The sequence below is a fragment of the Acytostelium subglobosum genome (genome assembly GCF_000787575.1).
Source record: "Acytostelium subglobosum LB1 DNA, scaffold: scaffold5, whole genome shotgun sequence".
Classification (NCBI taxonomy): Eukaryota; Evosea; class Eumycetozoa; order Acytosteliales; family Acytosteliaceae; genus Acytostelium; species Acytostelium subglobosum.
The window spans coordinates 124,558-144,799 of record NW_012236527.1 but is presented as its reverse complement, the minus strand read 5'-3'; the positions used below and the strand labels follow the sequence as shown (position 1 = coordinate 144,799).

The following is a 20,242-nucleotide window of genomic DNA, read 5'->3' as shown; positions in this document are numbered from 1 at the left end:
TAGGGTACAATTGATAGAAGTTGGCATCTTGTCACCATCATTGACTCGCCTATCTATAGGTGAGCCATACAATGAGCCATTGGAGCTGAGTGCCCACAACTCTCTTCAAGACCTGAAGCTTGGAGACTCGTTCACATGGCCGATCAAGTCGAAATCAAGTTCATTAGCTAAGGGATTCGACCTACCATCTACACTCACTTCACTATCATTTGGCAGCAAATATAATCAAGTGATTGGGTTCTGTCAACTACCATCGTCGCTTACATTTTTGGAGTTTGGAGAAAAGTTCAACTGTCCATTGCCCAAGGGGACACTTCCCGAGGCACTAACATCATTGACATTCGGTAGAGATTATTGCCAAGGAAAGGCGAATGTCCACATACCTGGGATGCTAAAAAGTTTGGCTGTCCCAACATTCAATCAAATCGACTATCTGTCTGGTAGCATGGCATACCCTGATCATGTCAAAGTCATCAATCCAGTCAACATAGACTACTATGACAACAATCAAATGGCAAGCCATGCCAAAGTACGTTGTGTATCATTCAGCTTTGCACCCTTTGTTGTCCTTGGCAACCAACCAACATTGTTGACTCATAGAATCATCCAGTACTTCAAAAAGGTATTGGTATCATTCCCCAACATCCCATCAATCCAAGTTGTGATCAATGGCCCCACGACACATTCAGATCATACAACATGCCAACTTCGACGCCTCGACAATCATTCAGCCATGAGTATACTAAATACATTGAGCAATAATAAAGTAATAACAATTGTTTATTAGTTATTTCATTAATTCAAGTGTTCTTTGTGATGATGATGATGATGATCGCCGCCATTGATCAATTCTGTACAAAGTTGATCAATGTCAAAGGTCTCCTTGATGGTCTCTTCTGTGTCCGAAAGGTCTGATGACTGACTGTCATCTGCATCTTGCATTATTCCAAATGTGAGTGCCTTGCGATTCATGATCAGTATGAAGACGATCACAACCGCAAAGCTACCAAGACACACCACGATCAGTGGCACCATTGATGGTAGTAGCCAGCCAGTGAGCAAGGGTTCGCCACGCAATAAAGAGAAGCAACTCGACTTCGTGTAGTTCAAGAATGAATCATTGGTACTGATGATAAGCATGTCAAAGTAGGTTCGAACCGCTCGATTCACTGCGGGTATACGAACAAGGAAGTATCCCTCTCCTTTGGACTCGGACAGTGGACTCTCCAGGATATCCAGTGGACATGACTGCACACCAGCGGCACCATCAAGACAGCGAGATGAGTGCCGAGCATACAATGCAGTGTCTGCTTTCATAAACGTGAACCACCGCATATCGAAACGTCTTTGAGCATAGATCTCATAGTGGAAGTGGGTAACGGGGTCGCTACACTCGCTGTCGGATTTGTAGATAGTCTTGATCTGGTACCCAACCTCGTAGTCTGTATACTTGTGCGTATCAGCAAGCCGTATCCAGAACTGTACAGTATAAGGTAGAATGGTCGTGTTGTAGTCTACATAGGTGTACTCGAACTGCCTCCGACTGAATGCCATTTCAATCTCCATGCTTGCTATACCAGTCTTGTTGAACCGGTATATATAAGTGTCATTGTCCGCAAAGTAGGATACTACCCAAGTCACATTTGTAAAGTCGACCATCACTTCAAAAGTGCTTGATACCGGATTCCATTTGTACAAGTTATCAAACTTGATTATCCAACCGATGCCATAGTCCATACCATCAGCTCTATAATAATACAAACTTGGGTAAGTCTCATTTCTCTTCAGGTCTGCTGCAAATGGTTGGTGATCTGTAATATTGTGATTAATATTTTGATCATGAAACATATCGTAGTGCACTTACGATATCTGCAGAATGGACCTGATCGTGAACTGTCTTGACATTGACATATGCCAAGGGTACATGTATGTATTGGTTTACAAAAGTTGGCAAATGGACCGTTAGAGCAACCATAGTAGAAATTACTAAAGATGAACATCTTGTCATAAACCAATGTTTCGGTACTGTTTGGCATGATCAAACCAAGGTCAAGGGAATAATCGAGACGATTCTCTTTGTAATCAAAATCCCAGGTGAAGTTATGACACACAATCATCTCATCTGGTATAACTATATCTAATGTTCCATCATGTCCACTACATCTTGTATATTGAGTACCTAATAATACTGTAATATTATTATTTGTACCAAAGTTTGTACCAGTGATTGTAACCAATTGTTCCATATTATAAACTACAACCTGTTTAGCAATTGTTGGTGTACCATCAATGAATGGATGTCCATTTGCACGAACATTACCATCCACAAATAATATATTATCTAAAATACTTTGATTAATTATCAATAATAAATATTCAATAGTTTGTATACTTACTTAATATCAATATGATAATGGATAAATTAATAATATTAATCATTCTTGAAGTTATAATATAGTTTTATATTTATATTTTTATTTTGAGTGTCGACACTCGATTGTATAATAATAATTGATCAATACCTTAATATGTCCGACGTTTATCATTCATTCAATCACTCACTGAGAATAAGACATCTTTGGAAGTGATCAAATTAAGATATGATCACCCACACTTGTACATCTACAACCACACTAAATGCATTGTCCTGATCAGATACATACACAAACACACATACTCATTTGTAATCATTGGATTGAGTGTGAGTGATGAGTGTGAGTTTGATTGTTATTATGTGCACATAAGAAACATGGATTAATAATCCACATCTTTATTTATTATTGATCAGGCCATAGCTACACCAGGAGTTATTGTACAACATTGTCGCTGAAGGAGGAAACAACAGCAACATGGGCGGTGTGACAGTGGTCCAGTCGACAGACAGCCTTCCTCACTTATCCTCTTGAGGTGAATCCAATTCGAATGGGCTTGACATTGCTCCTCTTGGCATTGGCGTTGGACCATTTGCTGCTCTCGCCACTGCCATCTTTTGATCTCAGCTGATAGGTCGAGATAGACTTGTCATACGATCCAAACCAGATGTTTGAACACTCTGCGCCACCCTTGAGATTAGGAACCTCTAATATAGCCGATATAGCATCGGCATGATATCCCTTAATCTCTGCTGTCAACTCTCTTGTCTTTGGATCCCATACTCTTACAACAATATCCCATGTTGCTGACCATACCTCTCTTGAGCCAATAGTAGTCAACACGAATATCTTGTCCCATCCTCCATTATCTATCTTGTTCATTACTTCGTAGGTCTATATTAAAGGTATATGTTAGTCCAAAGTCACTTCCGCATCCTCCGCTTCATCATCCGCATGCACCAAGTCTTACCTTGGCGTTGATAATCTGTATAACACCTTCATCTCCACCAACCCAGACAGTCTCGCTATCTTCGGTCTCTACGTATGTGATTCGTTTGGGTCGCTTCTCTGGAATTTCGATGGTCTTGAGCATCTCTTTGGTCTTGGCATCCCAGACATAGAGTGATTTGTTGGATGAACATCCCCACACTCTATTCTTGCCAACCGCTACCAGTGCCAACACAAACATGTTCTGATTGAACAGGTCGGTACCAATCGGTTTGATGGGTGATGTACCTGCTTGTTTGGGGATGTCTCGCAGCGAGTATATCGACATGACCTGAGCGCCACCAACCCAGACATCGCCACAAGGTGACTCGCACAGTGAGTATGCCTCGCCAGGTGCCTCGCCAATCAGTTTGCCATTGAGTTGCCAGATGCAGACTGACTGTGATGTGGCAGTCCAGATTGTGTCTGTCGATGTTGTGATCATTGAGTAGATGAGCGCGCCTTGCTCACACACTGAGAACTCGGTGATGAGCTTGTGAGTCTGTGAGTCCCATATCTTGAGCAGGCCCAATGTGTCGAGCGAGCAGACCTTGCGATCCTGGTCGGCCAGTGCCAGCCACTGGACTGACTTCTTGTGACCAAGCATCTTGGCTTGCAATGTAAGACGTCCGCTTGTGGCTGATGCCAGGGGCTCATCAAACATCTCATCATAGTTGACGATCAACTTCTCTGTGATTGTATTTGTTCGCTCACTTGTCGCCTGCAGCTGGTTCATGTCCATCTTGGGTGCGCCCTCCTCCTGTCGCTTCCAAAAGAGGTTTGGACCAAAGATTCGACCAAGGTTCGAGTGATTCATCAGGTTGACATGCGAGTTGTTGGAGACAAACGTGAGGAAGTGTATCAGGTGTTGCAACAAGTTTCTGTTGTGTACTGGCAGTTGTCCAATCGATCGCTTTATGCTGTCCAGTGAGCCGGCCGACGCCAAGAACGTGTCATACAACGCAGCGGTGCACAAAGGTTCTTGTAGCTCTCTCAAGAATATCTTGACCAAACCAGTGATCATATGTGGACTATCATCCTTTGACAACTGTACATCACCCTTGTCAAACAATGCCTTCCTCGCCAACAAGTCTGCCTGTGATCCAGATATACGGAACAATCCCTCAACATCCAATGCATGTACAAATAGGTGCTGATCAGTCCGGAGGGGGAGTTAGATACATGGGACTATTCCTGGTACTGGATGAGGCTTAATCGATCAAACATACCTTTAGAGCACTCTTTATAAATATGGGCACTTTGGAAGGATCACCTTTTTGTCGATCCATCAACGTGTCTAGGGGTAGGCCAAAGAGTTTAGTGTCCACAATGACAGGTGATCCATCTCTGTTGGCATGCAATCCACGCAGACCAAAACCAATCGATGACAAACTCTTCAATGATGTTGACGATGAAGTTGCTGTAGACAATGCCAATCCTCTCTTTATATTCTCTTCTTCCTTCTTTGCTTTTGTCTAAATTTGATTGATTGATTGATTGATTGATTGATTGATTGATTGATTGAATGAGTGATTGAGTGAGTATAAGTTTGTGATTGAGTGAGTGGACCTGACGAAGACAGTAACATACATTTAGTTTATTTATGAATGGTTTGAGTAACTCATGAGTTGCTTCCAATGACTTCTCATATGTTACACCATTGGCCTCAACTAATATCCTTAGTTTGACCTTACCCTTTAACAAAGGGGGTTGACTGATGAACTGATCAATGTCCAACTGTCCCATGACTTCCTTTATATAAATGCAATGTAATATATATAGATATATTAATGATATATATCTGTATCTAATAAATATTGTGTAGTATGAATGAATGTATGTTTGATTGGTTCGTCGGACAGGTTTACAACTTGTGGGTCCTTCCATCACAAAGGGACCCAAAGATAGATATTTATTGGTTTTGGACCATTTTTGTGGCCCTTCTTCAAACACAAGCAAGGCTGGTGTGTTGTGTGAAAGTCCATCTCAACAGTTGCCATCAATCTCGAGATTGAATGACTGTAAGCACTGATTGTCTGCTGATGTATACTTCTGTCCATGTTGGTGAATGGACTTATGTGAATTATTGATTGATTGAATGAATAATAGACAATGTTTGCGTGCCATTTCAAAACACCCAGTTAGGTGTTTGTGTGATTGATTGTTGACGAGGCCTGGTAGCTATCTTCGTGGTCATCTTTGTGTTCATTGTTGTTGTTGTTTGGTATATCGATTGTAAAATGATCCAGCGTTGATGTGTCCAGTAGTCCTTCACCATCTTCATCGACCAGATCCACTTCCACTTGATGATGTTCATCGACTATTTGAATGAGTGGCTGTTCTTGTACGATGTTCCCATGTAGATTACCATCCAATAACAATGATGAAGGAGGCTTGGTCACTTTGAGTTGTTGCTTCTGTTTCTTGGCCTTGACCTTCTCGTTCTCTTTATGCTTCTTCCACCTGTCCTCGCCCGCCTCGCCATATCTATTGGCTACGATCTTGTATGTCATGTCTGGGTCGAGCTCCTCAATCAACTCGCCATTCTTGCTAAACGGGATGATCCTATCCTTGCTATCCATCAGCACTGCATATCGACCGAATGTTTGATGGAAGTTTAGACCTCGTGTCTCCACCCACATGTCCTTGCCTCTGAATCCCAGTCTTATTCTTGTCATTGATTCTTCGCCGCCTGGTCCTCCTGGTCCTCCACCTCCATTTGATGAATGTGGTGATAGACTACTATAACGTCTACCTCTTCTACCAAGTCTTGCACAACAATCACACCAACAACAGAGCATACCAAAACAGTTGGCCAGTGTCGATACAAAGTTATACAAGAAGTCATACAACTTTGCCCAACATTGTCTTAGTACGACCTTTGTCCTCATCTCCTAACTAAATAGGATAGTAGTTCTATTGTTTGTTCGTTTGTTCTGTCTGACTGTCTTAACTTTGATTTATATGATTTATATGATTGATTACGTAGATAGATAGATATATTGAGAGATATAAGAAGTCCATAACTGTTTGTTGTATTACAGCTGTCCAGGACACAACACTACAACTTGTTTGCAACTTTGCTTGCTTTGAACGATATGTCCCAAAGTGTGTTGCATTGCACAATAACCTTGAAACGATCTATCTGATATTTTTAGATCCAGAAGTATCTAGTCCAAGTCCTACGAGTCCAATTATCTACAGATAGATACAGTACATGTTGATTGATTGAGCATCAAACACTCTTGTTTTGCTAACTTGACAAGATATACATTGTTGAAAATTGATCAAGGTTGTAGCCACCCAGCCAATTCCCATTCATTGAATCTCAGAGAGAGTCTTCCACATAGAGATAAAGTAAAAGAGATATAGAGATATAGAGATATAGATATGTCCGTTGCTGAATCAGTTAGGAATAAACTTAAACAACCTAAAGTTGGTATGTATTGAATGAATGAAGTTGATAAGAGTGAATGAATGGAACTAACTAACATTGAATGAATGATGTTACAATAGCTAGGTATCGTGCAGGTCAAGTACCAGCATATGCAAGGAAGGAGTTTGAAGAGAATGAGATAAAGAAGAAGGAACAAGAGTTACAAAAGATAATAGAACAGGAATCTTCTTCTGATCCAAGATTGAATAGGCTGAGGCAGGCTTCAACTACTACATCAACTACATCAACAACATCAACAACAACATCAACTAGGCGACAAGACAATGGAAATGGAGGAGAGAATGAGGGATCACAGATACATGATAGACGACAGAGGTTGGCAACAACACAAGCACAAGAACAGAATAGTGAAGAAAAGGTTACTGAACATGTTAGAAGACGTGTTCAAAGGACTGAGGTCATAAGCGTGAAGAAAGAAGATTCGTCATCGCAAGTTGGTGATGGCGGTGATGAAGATGATGTTGAACAACGAAGGAGGAGAGCAAGAGAGAGATATGAACAACAACAGAAAGAGGAAGAAAAGAATGTGATCAAACAAGAGGACCAAGATGACGAAGATGAGGAGGACGATGAAGATGAAGATGGAAGTAGTGAGGAAGAGAGCAGCGAGGAGGAGGAGGACTGGGGCAGAAGACCTGTGTTCAGGCCCGTGTTTGTAAAGAAGGACGAGAGAGGTACGATAAAGACAGAGGAGCAGCTTATAAAGGAGGAAGAAGACTGGGAGATGAAGCAACAGTTGGAGAAGGAACAGAGGAAACAGGAGGCCCACAGGAAGTTGAAGGATGAGCTCGAGCGCGACTTGAAGGAGCAGCAGGCAGAGGACTTGGAGAAGCAGGACGATGATGACGACGACGATCAGGTGGACGAGAAGCAACGCTACGACGAATGGGTTGCGCGTGAGATTGATCGTCTAAAGAACGACATCCGGTCAAAGCTGGTGTTGGAGCGCGATGAGGCCGAGAAGGAGAGGAGGAGCAAGATGACCGATCGCGAGATCGAGTTGGAGGATGCCGAGAAGCTGAAACGCGAGCCAAAGAAGAAGCTCAAGTTCATGCAGCGCGACTACCACCGTGGCGCCTTCTTCCAGGACGACGAATACATCAAGAACAAGGACTTCACCGGCGCCACTGGCGAGGACAAGTTCAACTACGAGCTGCTGCCCAAGATCATGCAGGTCAAGAACTTTGGCAAGGCAGGTCGATCCAAGTACACCCATCTCGCCGACCAAGACACATCAGCGCGCGATAGTCTGTGGAATCAGAACAAGGCATTCGTCAAGAAGACTATGACACAATGGCTGGACGACGTTAACTCAACACATAAACATGATAAGGAGTGAATGAATGACCAGTCTAGCCACTGAACGATTGATTGTGGCCAGACGAATGGATCATAGTAGGTGTACAAAGTATATATATTTCAGACTGCTTTCCTTTCTTTCTTTAGAATCGCTTTGGTTGATTGTTGATCTGGTTGGCAGCGGCATTGCCTGCTGCGTTTTGGACTTGTTGGTTCTTGGCCGCTGTTCCAAATGCTTTGCCACCGAATGCTTGAACATTGGAGTTGCCAGCGGCACTCTTAACGTAGGGGTTACTAGAGTTGTTGGCCACTTGTGAGCCGACCTGTGACTGAACATTTGGATCATTAGCCTTGTTGGCCACTGCACTTCCAGCCTGCTTCTGGTACTCGGGATTGGTTACAACACCCGTCGCATAGGAGTTACTACATTGATTGATTTGGATGGAGTGAGTGAGTGAGTGAGCGGAGGTTGGACATCGATCGATCAATACTTACGCCACATTTTGGTATTGTCCAGGTGCAGGTGCTTGGTATTGACCTGGCGCTTGGTATTGGCCGGGAGCTTGATATTGACCTGGTGCTGGGGCAGGCGCTTGGTATTGGCCTGGAGCTTGATATTGACCTGGCGCTTGGTATTGACCGGGTGCGGCTGGTGCTGGTGCTTGATATTGACCGGGAGCTTGATATTGACCTGGTGCTTGGTATTGACCTGGCGCTGGAGTAGGAGCCTGATATTGACCTGGAGCTGGTGGTTGATATTGTCCAGAGTTTGGTCTGCGTGGTGGCATTGGCATTTGAGGTTGCTGAGGTGCTGATGGTGATGGTCTGGATGGTTGGGGTGGTGGTGCCTGCTGTTGCATTGGCGATGGACGTGCTGGAGGAGGCTGTTGCATTGGGAACTGAGGTGCTGATGGTCTTGAAGGCTGGGGTGGAGGGGCCTGTTGTGGCATTGGCATCTGAGGTTGGATTGGTCGCAGTGGAGGTGGCTGCTGCTGTTGTTGTTGTGGTGGCATGGGCATTTGATGTTGCTGGGGAGCTGATGGTGATGGTCTTGATGGTTGAGGTGGGGGTGATTGATTGAATGAGCTGCCGCCACTGTTGTTGCTGCTGGTCTCTGGTGGCGCCGTGTAGTTATCTGGAGCATCACCAACAAACTGCTTGACAGGGTTATGATAAGGAGGGTTCTGCTCGAGCACGCTTGAGAAGGATTGATGAGCGGTGGTGATTGACGAGTAGAGATAGCCAAATGAGAGCTGAATGTTTTGGAGTGGACGATCAAAGTATGTCTGTTTGTCATCAAACAGCTTAGAGATCTCTGAGAGGGTGCGGTAGTTGATGTTGTCATAGGCCTCCTTCTTGTTGGCGTAGTTTGTCTCCTCGGCCGGAAGCTTGTTGACGTCCTTCTGCGGCTTCTCCTTGAGCTCCTTGACCTTGCTGGCGGAGCGATCGAGTTCGATCAGCATGTTGTCCCTGTCGGACATTGTCTCCTTGACAGTCTTGATTCGTGAGATGTACTGTTGCAGCAACTCATAGTTGAGCTTCTGGCTGTTGACCCAATCATTGAACGCCTGATCCACTTGCTTTATATTGTCTGCAGTGTAGATTGACAAAGGGTGATCGCTTGGGAAGTATGTTTGAATGTTCTTATTGAGGCTGGATGGATGAATGAATGCCTCTGTTTGATTGATTGAGTGTAAGATGTTAACATTCATTCAATCATTCAGACAATCGCTTAGCTCACTCTTTAGATGCTTGTCATAAGTCTGCAGTGAGGTGTAGATGTTTGTTACGCCTTCAAACAATGTGTTGAACTCCTTTCTTGCAGTTTCAAAGTTCTGATCAATTGTCTTTGGACCTCCTGATAATGAACTAAGTACCTGTGTTTGTTTGATTAATTGATTGAATAAGTATGATGATGAATTATTGATTGAATAAGGTTGACATGTTTGTCAAACACATACATTGTTCTTAAACTTTGTTAAGCTCTTCATTTGTTTAATATACTTTTGAAGTTATAATAGTTGATAATAATAATAATAGTAATAATAGTAATAATAACAATATGAAGAGAGAGTTGTTGGAAGTGAGCAAGTAGATGATGAACTTTTTTGTTTAGATCAAAATATAACCCCCGCAGACGATATTTGTATTTTGTACTTAAATGGACATAAATCAAAGTAATCGGGGGTTGACGACATAACCAAGATATGTGTATATGGACATTAAATAATTATTTAATTGGACTATTATTTTATTGATTGATAATAATAATAATATAATAATAATATTATTATTGGGATTGTTGTTCCCTCAATACAGTTAAACTTGAACAGGGTTTTGGGTTTGACAAATATTGACCAAGAGTGGAGGTTCGAAATCAGATTCAACAACCCTCCAACTTCACTACTTTGATTCATTCATTTATTCATCCAAATATTATATCAATCAATCAATTATATATATATATGTAGGACATTAAAAATAACAATATAATAATAATGTCTACCATTCAAACTAGCACACCTACAGTATCTACTGGGAATCATAATCACAATCACAACATCAATACTCATAACAACAACTATAACAATGTACATGTCAACAATCTACAACAACAACAACAACAACAACCTAAAGAACATAAACAACAACCACTTGTAAAGATAAACAAATTACATCATACAGCAATACAGATATACATTGATCAACCATTGCGTACAAGATCACCGACTCCTGCTGAACAACAGATAATAGACAATGAAGAGTATTATTTGACTGGAGGCAGGAAGCGTAAGCTGGTCGAGTGGTACCTAGACTACATCGAATCGAGCACCGATAAGTTCCTCATCAGTGAGGCCAACTTCAACTTCTCCGTCATCCCCGTCATGTATCTCGACACGCCACCCTCATCAATGACAGAGATTGAGAAGAACCTAGTGACAGTGCGTCGTTTCTTGGACGACCTAGAAGTTAGAACAGCGAACAACAACAGCAACAACAACAACAATGTTAATGGTACACCACTACAACATACGACAAAGATATACAGGTCATTGGTTAAGCCGGTAAAGACTGTCGTGCAGGAGGGCATTGATCAGGCACGAGCAGAGTTTGAGGTGATACTGTGGCACAGACTGGCAAAGCTGGGTCTGGCATGTCGGTCTCACTACAAGTCGTCGAAATTGTTCACAAAGGATGCCAAGCATCGACTGGACGCAGCGGTGCAGAGGTCTCTGGGCACGGCAAACGTGGTGCCTGCGGCAAAACAGATGAAGGAGATCATTGGCGATCTGCAACACCTGGACATGATGGAGCATTATGACAACGAGTTCTTCTCGATGGATCATGGCAGCAAGAGTGCCGACGATCCAATCGTCGGAGTGCTCGGCCTAATCGTGAACAGATTGCATCGTTTGGAGAATGAACTAAAGACCATCCATCAGCACTGGGGTCATACCAGCAACAACAGCAATAAACTGTTGAGTCCACCAACCATGGGCCATCGATGAGGACCATGATATATCACTCAACCATCATTCAATCAATCATCCTGTATATCGCGCGTGCGTACCTGTATAGTTGTTGTTGTTATTGGATTGCTTTATTCCTACAATCAATCAATCAATCTACCTATCGCAATAATGGTCTCTACTGAGGCAACACCAACTTGTTACCCAACCATTTGCTCTTGAAGTAGTAGTAGAAGAAGTCACAGTAGAGAATGGTCTGGATAATACCTGCAAACATGACCAACACGCCTGTAAAGTCCTCGGTGAATATCCTATAAATCCAGTTGAGGAAGTAGAATGCTCTATATCCTCCCAAACAAATGATGTAGTTTGAGGTGAGTGCTTCCACCTCTCCAGTGCGCTGCAACAAGAACAGTTGTGGCAATATAGCCACTGATTCCAAAAAGATGGAGAATGTCCAAAGTATCTAAAGATGATTGATTGATTAATTGATTGTTAGTGTCACTCTCTCATTCAATCATTCATTCATTCATTCATACCTCTAATATGAATCCATTCGATCGATCATAGAATAGAATGGCTAGGACTGCAGAGGGTGCGATCAGGAAGATGATCCTGAAGTTGTCGTGGTCCTTGTCGTAGGAGAACTTGAACTTGACGATCATGAGATATACGATGTAGTAGGAGGCGCTCAGGTAGAGTACCTTGAGTATAGTGTTGTAGAGTGAATAGAATGTGACGAACAGGTCGAGGTATCTTGTTGTGAACACCGTAGCGTACAATATCTGACTCTTTAGTGATATGCCTGCACATGATCTATCGGCCTTGATCTTGAACAGCAACAACAATATTGCTGTCACATGCAGCATATCTGCAACCAATCTAAATAAGTTCATTTCTTTCTTTTCTTGTTCCTTTGATTGTTTGATTGAATGGATGATTGATCGATGTTCCTTTCCTGTCGTTATTTGTTGTCTTGTGATTGTAATGATGATAAATAAGAAATGTATGTACTTGGCTGTTCAGTTCATGTAAAGTATATAAGTTGACCCAAAGAATGACTCATCACACACGAAAGTTGTGTGTTTTGATGATCAACTTTTAATTTAATTTAATTAATATTGTGAAGTTCACAATATCACTTTAACAAATAATTGTTTGTCTCTTTGACAAACATTAAATTGAATACTTGTCATCATAGTATTGTATACAATACTAGGAAAGTGAAGATTACCTGGAACCAATACACAACTTGCTGACTCACTCACTCAATCATGGCATCTTGAGACCCAACCTTTGACAATTCCCATTGCAGATATGAGTCCTGAAGAAACGATCAATTCCTACTGGTCAATAGTTACACGGACCATATCTTAATGTGTCAATTGTATGAATAGCTGGATCAGTCAATAGGTATCCATTGATTGGAGTCTTGCTGCCTTGAAGGTCAACCACCATTCATTGACCTTTAGACAAATGGTGAGTCCAATGTGAGAAAGTCTTCAAGATCTCCAATGACATATCATTATTCCTCCAACCTGAGTTGTTGTTGAACTTCTCGTATTCACCATCAATGTAGGACTCGATCGTAAAGAATGTTCCAGCACTATTCTTGACTTGTGCCACTCTGGCAACTGTATATTTGATAATTTTGTTGTTGTCGTTATTAACAATGCTAAACTCTTGAGCAAACTTGTAAGCAACTGTCTGACACTCTATTGCCTCTAGATACCTCTTGAGACCCATCTCTTCCCAACCCATTCTCTTTAATAGTTTGAGAACTACTCTTTTGCCATACTCGTCAATGCCATGGTATGCCAATCTAAGTACCCCCTGGGAGAATGGAAGTTTGGCCACTATGACTTTAAGCTCCTTCTCATTGATCTTCATCTTGTAGTCTGGCAGGATACATTTGTTGATATTGGAAGGCAAGCAGAATGTCATGATTTTGAATGTAGTATAGCGCTCATTAGATAAAGCTTCTGTATCATCATTGATTGGTGTGTGGATAACTCATCGCCGCTGGCTACGCAACATTCCGGAGCTGGCGCTCCTTCATTTCATACTTCAAGATTCTTCTCTTTATAGTTTTATATACTTCAAAGTTATTAAAAAAGGTATCTGTATCAACAATGTAGAATTGTAGTAGAAATAGAGTTTTAAAGTTCAAAATAATAAAAATAATTAATCCTAAATCCAGGAGGTCATTTTCCTAATTCTACTACAATTCTACTTTCAGTACCTGTCACCGCCATAGCAGTGAGCACGTTGGAAAAAGTGTATCTGTCTAATCAATGTAGAATTGTAGTAGAAATAGAGTTTGGAAGTTCAAAATAATAAAAATAATTAATTCTAAATTGAGGAGGTTATTTTTGTAATTCTACTACAATTCTACTTTCAGTATCTGTTACCGCCATAGCAGTGAGCACGTTGGAAAAAAGGTATCAGCTTCATTAATGTAGAATTGTAGTAGAAATAGAGTTTGGAAGTTGGAAATAATAAAAATAATTAATTCTAAATTGAGGAGGTCATTTTTGTAATTCTACTACAATTCTACTTTCGGTATCTGTTAGCGCTGGAACTGTTTGCACGTCCGAGAGAGTTACCAGGAGAGTTGTCTCAGCACGTTGGTCAGCAAGATTTTTGGGAGTGGTTGGTTAGTGGTTGGTTAGTGGTTGGTTAGTGGTTGGTGAGACAACCAGGAAAAAAATCAAGTCTTTGTCCGAGAGCAGAAGTGAGAATGTGATTCACCAATAATAGTATTATCTGGTGCATCAAATAATTATCTTATTGCTGTTAGGACCTGCTCGAGACAAATACGGGACCATTGCTCTCAGGATTCTATAAATTCCTGCCCGTTGCATTGAAGCGAGGTCATCCTTGTCCAAAAGGTAATCGACATCTTGTAAATTCGCGACATCGCTCATTGATCCTCCGTTGTGTGGTGATGTGATTCCAAGTGTCTTTGACCTCTTCTTTCCTGCTGGTTTCTTGGCTGCTGGCTTCTTGGCTGCTGGCTTCTTGGCTGCTGGCTTCTTGGCTGCTTGGTTCTTGGGCTGCTTCGGTTGACTCTTGTTTGAGGATGTTGGTCCCTTCCTCTTACGTGAATCTTTGGGTGGATCTTTGTCGTCACCCTCACTGTCATCGTCACTGCCATCGTCACCGCCATCGTTGTCGTCCCCATCTTCATCGGAGCTGTCATCGATTTGAGCAGTCGGCTGGGGTGTGATGAGGTTGCTTTCGATCAGCAGCTGGGTAATGTTCCACTTGTCTGGGTTGACAACATTGAGGCTCATGTTTCTATGTACAACGAGCTGGATGGATCTGATGGCGTGATTCCATGGCAAATTGCAAGTGGCAATCATTGATTTGTCACCAAGAGTGATAGTCCAGGCAATGAACCAATTCGAGCCCATATCTGTGAGCAATGAGAGGATTGAGAATTTGGAGTGAAGCTGTATGATAAGATGCTGAGTGAGGAATTGCTGGAGAGATTCTGTTTTCCTGACCTTTGTTGGCTTCTTGAGTTCAATGTGGACCTGAGTTTCTGTCATCAGAGTCAATGCAATGTCACGGGAACGAATGGGGGATCTGCAAACAAGAATGTCTGTTCCTCCAGTGATCTCAAGATCCTCCATGTCCTCATTGAAGAGAGTCTTTGATGCAACAGAAACAAAGTGGGCCCCTTGGAGTGTGGTCAGCTCTTTGAATCTAGCAAGGACATTGCGCATGTTCTCTTTAGAATCCTCCTTTCCCTTCTCCCAACCGAGTGCGGTGTATGTTGGGATTGTTTCTTGATGGTAGGGAAGATAACGCACCTCACCGAGGTTCAACAGATTGAAATCGGTCTGAGAGATTCTTGAAACCGAGACCTTCTTCTTCTGTTTGACCAACCTCTTGATCTCCTCAATGCCATTTATCAAGACCTGCTGAAGTGTCTCTGTATGATTATTGATGAATGTTAGAATCAATCGAACATCACTCGCTCTCATTTGTACTTACGCGCTTGGCCACCAGCTCCTCCTGCAGCACCGGCTTGAGTGTGTATGTTAGTATTGAATGAAGACATCGGCGCCGATGTTGTTTGTACTTACGAGCTGGTATGGCAGAGGTTCTCGTTTGCAAATCTTTGAAGAGAACACCTAGAACGATCTCTCTGTCCCTTGTTCTTGTTTCATCATCTCGGATATGTTGGGGTGCCTCCGAGAAACATCGAACAAACGCGTCGGGTGATGATCCAGCAAGATAAAGCTCCTCTCCATCAACAAAGTCCTGCAAGGAGGCCACGTCTGCATCGTAGCGATACTTTCTTATCCGATCTTGGACCCATTCAACGGCATGTTCATGAGTCCATTCTTTGAGGTTTGCTGGTAACATAATAGCAATGTTTACAAACAGTATCGTACTACTGTTGTTATTGAATAAATAACAGAGAGTGGTGTCTACAATCGATATGGGTAGTATTTGTTGTTGATGTTGTTGTGTGAATGAGTGAGCACCAATTGAGACTTGGGGTTGTGGTGAAGATGATCTAGTTGTTCCTTTTTGGAAACTCACAAATAAATTAACTTAAACAATTTATCTCTAACAGATATAACATGTCATTATTCAAAGAGTACTATTGGGACGACAACTCGGAGTTCAGAGAGCGTCACAAAGCATACATCAAACATTTGGGCTCACATGCATCTATCCAGCCGAGGACCTGATCGATGTACTTGCCAAAAAGATCTTGAAAAAATAAAACTCAATTCTCATTGCAGAATTGTGTCAATTCCAAAGTTAATAGTCCCTGGCGGCGCCCATGTGGTAGCGGCTGAAGTCCAGAATCTCGATACCGCCCGACGAGGGCTGCATTGTTCGGAGCGACAAGGAAAAGCTTGATAATGGAGGGGGTCACCTTGCAGAACTCGCGCGTGAACGAGCGGATGGTGATCGCGATGATCCCGTCGAGCACCAGATTGTTCGAGGAAGTGCAGCTAGTTGGGTGGGTCTCCTTGGGGGCCTCACCCATCACTCCAAGGCGACCACACAATGATCTGACTGCGCGTTTCCAGAAGATCTACAACTGTTTATTTCGATTGTTGGTGTCACTCGAAATAGAACAATGTATTGTCCTCGCCATGGTCGTGGAAGTGGTCGTTACGAAGACTGGGTTCCATCTGGACGGAAGATATGGATTCTTGATCGTACATTGGTGATCACCAGCTGAACAGGCGCTCTGGGTATTTGTACTTTCCATACCATTCTGTTTCGGTATACCACTCGTTGCAGCCGAGTATGGCAACCTTGCCAATGAAAGAGGGTGCGTTCTCGGACGAAAGTCCGGTGCTGGTAGACGGCGGGTCGATGTGGAGGTACTCAAGCGAGTCGCTTGCTGCCTGGACTGAGTGGAGAATCGACTGGTAGTCCTCCATACTGAAAGGGTTCAATATCATCTTGAGTCTCCGCACGAGTCGGACAGACGTGATGAGGCTGCCAATCAACTGAGAACACTGTGGACCCCTGAATCCATTGTTAGAGATGTCCAGCGTGAGAAAACCGCTGCTGTTGACGCCCTTCCTGGCAATGAGTGTCTGACAGAGAAAGGCGAGTGTGTCGGGGTTGCCAAGTGCATAGTTGACCAGGGACAGCGATGTGATGGTGCTGCTGTGCAAGACACCATCCAACACGGTCTTTTTGTAAATAGCTGAGCAGTGGCCAGACAGAACAAGCTTTCGCAATGATACGTTGTTTTTGAGTGCGTTGGTGAGGCAGTGGGCAAAGTGAGCTTGGCTGTGCTCCTCGACGTCTGGATACATTGGCTCATCATCGGGCTCGTGTTGAACCGCTGTCAATGACAGCGTTCGCAGTGAGCGGTTTGCCGCCAGCTGGTCGAATAGGTGTTCCACTCTCCTGTCATTGTCCTGGTCGTCATGTGACCAATACCGCGGCATATTGCAGTCCATTGGCAGCCACACCTTAAGCACTTGGAGCGACGTTGAGCCGAATGCCACCAGAAGTGATGATGCGTCGAGAGGTTCGAAACGGCTGTCGATCGAGGTCAGTTGCGGCATCGACGTGAGCAGGCCTGCCAACCAATGTGACTGGTATCTAAGAGTGGCCTTCTCACAGCGAAAAAGGGAAGGATCGACAACGAGCGAAGTGACCGTGGCGAGACTAGCATGGTCGATGATGTTGGGTTGTAACTTGGTGGTCGCGAGCTGAGTGATTCGAAGATGATCATTGGCAACAAGATGATCGATGAACTGTGAGAGGGCATTCGCCTTGATGGCGATGGACACGGGGAGGCCCTGGGTAGTGTTGGTCAGATACGACAGCTTGTTGTGGAGCTCGGTGGCATTGGACCAAGGGAAGACGGTGTGGGACACGCTTCTGAAGTGAGGAAAGTACTCGAGTTGATTGGCTTGGACGTTGTGGAGGTGCTTGGCGAACGGGGCCACATACCGCTGAAAGGATGATGATGTGTCATCGCACAGACGCCGCTCAAACGCCATCGGATCGATGATGGCATTGATGCAGCGCATCGCCTGCTCGAACCAATGTCGCGACACTAGCGCATAGTTCATCCAGCCTCTGTGGCAGTGAGGGTGGTAGGTCAAGTAGACTGTTGGATGGCCCTTAACAAGAATCGCCACGATGTTTGACTGCAGCAGCAGAGGTAGGTGATGACTAGCCATTGAAGTGTGTCGTATCTGATCAGCTGACCAAAATGCTCCCAGAAGCTGGTTTTTAAAAATGTTTGTATCCATCTGTGTCAGTTGATCTCAATCAATCATCAATCAATCATCATCGGCAACCCAAAAGAGATAATAACATACAGATAATTCGCCGAACTACACGTTGTTGACAATGTCGACGGCACTCGAGAGACTTGAGCTCTGATGGAGGCATCACATCCGTGTCTGAGCTTCGCCGTGCTCAAAGAGGTCTTTGCTGTGCACAGAGAGAGCATTAATCACGGCAGTGTTGAGTCACTGATGTCGAAAGAGGTAAGATACTCGCAGGAGTTCTACCAGCTGCTGGGCTCGCTGTCATTGGTGTGTTGGCAATGGTTCCGCTACATTACGAATCGCTTCTTCACGCATCTCTCGCTCGATCTCAATGACGGTTGGGAGCAGCCCCAGTGGCGGTGTGCGCTGCCCGAGACGCCGCTCTCTTTTATCATGGTCACCAACATCTTTCTCAACAACTGGCCACGATACTATGGGATGCCTCCCATAGTCTACGGCGTAAGCAAGTGCACACTACTCGCGCCACACAACATACTTCGACTCTCTGTCCATGTCACCGACCAAGAGAGCGATGCGGCCATGACAGTCGATATGGTCAGACTTTGCACCAATCTACAGACTGTCGATCTCTATGCACAGCTGCCCCAATCCGCCAATGTGGACAATATAGCCAAGACACTCCAGTCAATCAATCCACTCTTGGCGATATCGCTCACTGTAGCACATGCAGACCTTTGCAACCCTGGTGCCGATGACACTGGCCTCTGGCAGCCAGCCTTTACAAACTACCAATCTGTCCATTACTTGGCTCCTACATGCTTTGTTGAACTTCCTCTCTGCATTAGACCTTGGACACCCAACCGATTCACCTTTGTCAATGTGTGCCAGTCCTGGATTGGCGAGGACCACGATCTCATTGGTGATCGAGAGCACACTCGGTTTCTCATCGCGCATATCCTCCAGACTGCACTGTCCCTGGGACCGAGGTTGACTTTGGAACGATCCCCATTGAGCTGGAGGAGCTCACTCAGACAGTGTCGATGGCCAATATTCGCTCTGCTACCTGTCGACTCGAATTGGCCAACAACCTCTTTGCAAAGGAGAGCTGGCACGATGAATACAATGCTTTGGTGGACGCGAACCCTGGAAAGACCTGCTTGACCCCAGATGACGCTTGCTCCCTGGACGCAAATGTGATCTTGTCCGAGCTGCGCCACTTTGACGTGCTGTTTAAAAGCCTGTCAACTTCATCCATTGAGCTACTGACCTGCATCAATCAGGGGTCCCTCAACATGCTGTTGCTGTTGATGCTCCTGTTCGGACTTCAATGAGATGTCGGAGTTGGTGGAAACATGAAAAGCTGGCCATGCAATGTCCAAGATGTCTACACTTACAAGCCAGACAATGTCGAGTGGATCGTACCAAACATCAATGATTCATGGACTAATGATAGAGACTCACTGCGGCATCAATCATCTGTTTTGGAATCTTTGGACTTTGACATCATTCAATCATCAGCATCAGGATCATCGACATCAATAAAAGCCATTGTTACGCATTGCCCAGACATTCAATACCAACCAGACAATGAACTCGGTCATCGTCGTGTTAGGCTGTTTGATGTATCGACAAGGTTGGAGGACAAGGCTGCTGAGGACATCAAGGATTGCAAGGACATTGGTTTGATCGTCTATAATGTCTACAAGCCAGGACCATCATTTAGAAAGAGTTCACCTGGTACACCAGACTTTAGAATATCAATAATGCGATTCATGGACAAGGTACCATCGAAGGACGTTTTCAATCGCATTCAATCAGCGTTCAAGGATTCAGTACCTCTGTACTTTTGTGTCATTGCCTTGAATGACATTTCATTCTTCTCGCTCCAAGAGATGGATGCGATGGCACTCTAAAATAGATAGA

The 20,242-nt window shown here is 43.8% G+C and overlaps 11 protein-coding genes across 11 annotated transcripts; 4 read left to right on the top strand and 7 right to left on the bottom strand.

Moving 5' to 3' along the window:
* Positions 1–795: 795 nt before the first annotated feature.
* SAMD00019534_028290 (hypothetical protein) lies at positions 796–1,659 on the bottom strand (the record flags this gene model as incomplete). The annotated part of the gene is made up of 1 exon (XM_012900962.1): positions 796–1,659. The coding sequence occupies one exon, from the start codon at positions 1,657–1,659 to the stop codon at positions 796–798; it is 864 nt and encodes a 287-aa protein (XP_012756416.1).
* A 1,235-nt stretch (positions 1,660–2,894) lies between these two features.
* SAMD00019534_028280 (hypothetical protein) lies at positions 2,895–5,051 on the bottom strand (the record flags this gene model as incomplete). Its single annotated transcript, XM_012900961.1, has 3 exons — positions 2,895–3,266; positions 3,343–4,509; positions 4,836–5,051. Coding segments are annotated over 3 exons (1,755 nt in total), but the record flags the coding sequence as incomplete, so codon positions are not given.
* Positions 5,052–5,500: 449 nt separating this feature from the next.
* Positions 5,501–6,250, bottom strand: SAMD00019534_028270 (hypothetical protein; the record flags this gene model as incomplete). Its single annotated transcript, XM_012900960.1, has 1 exon — positions 5,501–6,250. The coding sequence occupies one exon, from the start codon at positions 6,248–6,250 to the stop codon at positions 5,501–5,503; it is 750 nt and encodes a 249-aa protein (XP_012756414.1).
* Positions 6,251–6,749: 499 nt separating this feature from the next.
* On the top strand, positions 6,750–8,155 carry SAMD00019534_028260 (hypothetical protein; the record flags this gene model as incomplete). Its single annotated transcript, XM_012900959.1, has 2 exons — positions 6,750–6,798; positions 6,876–8,155. The coding sequence occupies 2 exons, from the start codon at positions 6,750–6,752 to the stop codon at positions 8,153–8,155; spliced, it is 1,329 nt and encodes a 442-aa protein (XP_012756413.1).
* Positions 8,156–8,258: 103 nt separating this feature from the next.
* SAMD00019534_028250 (hypothetical protein) lies at positions 8,259–10,106 on the bottom strand (the record flags this gene model as incomplete). Its single annotated transcript, XM_012900958.1, has 4 exons — positions 8,259–8,538; positions 8,611–9,790; positions 9,857–9,992; positions 10,077–10,106. 4 exons carry the CDS (start codon positions 10,104–10,106, stop codon positions 8,259–8,261), a joined length of 1,626 nt encoding a protein of 541 aa, XP_012756412.1.
* Positions 10,107–10,613: 507 nt separating this feature from the next.
* On the top strand, positions 10,614–11,624 carry SAMD00019534_028240 (hypothetical protein; the record flags this gene model as incomplete). The annotated part of the gene is made up of 1 exon (XM_012900957.1): positions 10,614–11,624. One exon carries the CDS (start codon positions 10,614–10,616, stop codon positions 11,622–11,624), a length of 1,011 nt encoding a protein of 336 aa, XP_012756411.1.
* A 1,419-nt stretch (positions 11,625–13,043) lies between these two features.
* SAMD00019534_028230 (hypothetical protein) lies at positions 13,044–13,529 on the bottom strand (the record flags this gene model as incomplete). The annotated part of the gene is made up of 1 exon (XM_012900956.1): positions 13,044–13,529. The coding sequence occupies one exon, from the start codon at positions 13,527–13,529 to the stop codon at positions 13,044–13,046; it is 486 nt and encodes a 161-aa protein (XP_012756410.1).
* An 830-nt stretch (positions 13,530–14,359) lies between these two features.
* Positions 14,360–15,962, bottom strand: SAMD00019534_028220 (hypothetical protein; the record flags this gene model as incomplete). Its single annotated transcript, XM_012900955.1, has 3 exons — positions 14,360–15,525; positions 15,588–15,620; positions 15,680–15,962. The coding sequence occupies 3 exons, from the start codon at positions 15,960–15,962 to the stop codon at positions 14,360–14,362; spliced, it is 1,482 nt and encodes a 493-aa protein (XP_012756409.1).
* Positions 15,963–16,786: 824 nt separating this feature from the next.
* On the bottom strand, positions 16,787–18,154 carry SAMD00019534_028210 (hypothetical protein; the record flags this gene model as incomplete). The annotated part of the gene is made up of 2 exons (XM_012900954.1): positions 16,787–17,960; positions 18,033–18,154. 2 exons carry the CDS (start codon positions 18,152–18,154, stop codon positions 16,787–16,789), a joined length of 1,296 nt encoding a protein of 431 aa, XP_012756408.1.
* Positions 18,155–18,469: 315 nt separating this feature from the next.
* SAMD00019534_028200 (hypothetical protein) lies at positions 18,470–19,650 on the top strand (the record flags this gene model as incomplete). Its single annotated transcript, XM_012900953.1, has 2 exons — positions 18,470–19,198; positions 19,306–19,650. The coding sequence occupies 2 exons, from the start codon at positions 18,470–18,472 to the stop codon at positions 19,648–19,650; spliced, it is 1,074 nt and encodes a 357-aa protein (XP_012756407.1).
* A 21-nt stretch (positions 19,651–19,671) lies between these two features.
* Positions 19,672–20,232, top strand: SAMD00019534_028190 (hypothetical protein; the record flags this gene model as incomplete). Its single annotated transcript, XM_012900952.1, has 1 exon — positions 19,672–20,232. The coding sequence occupies one exon, from the start codon at positions 19,672–19,674 to the stop codon at positions 20,230–20,232; it is 561 nt and encodes a 186-aa protein (XP_012756406.1).
* Between the last annotated feature and the right edge of the window lie 10 nt (positions 20,233–20,242).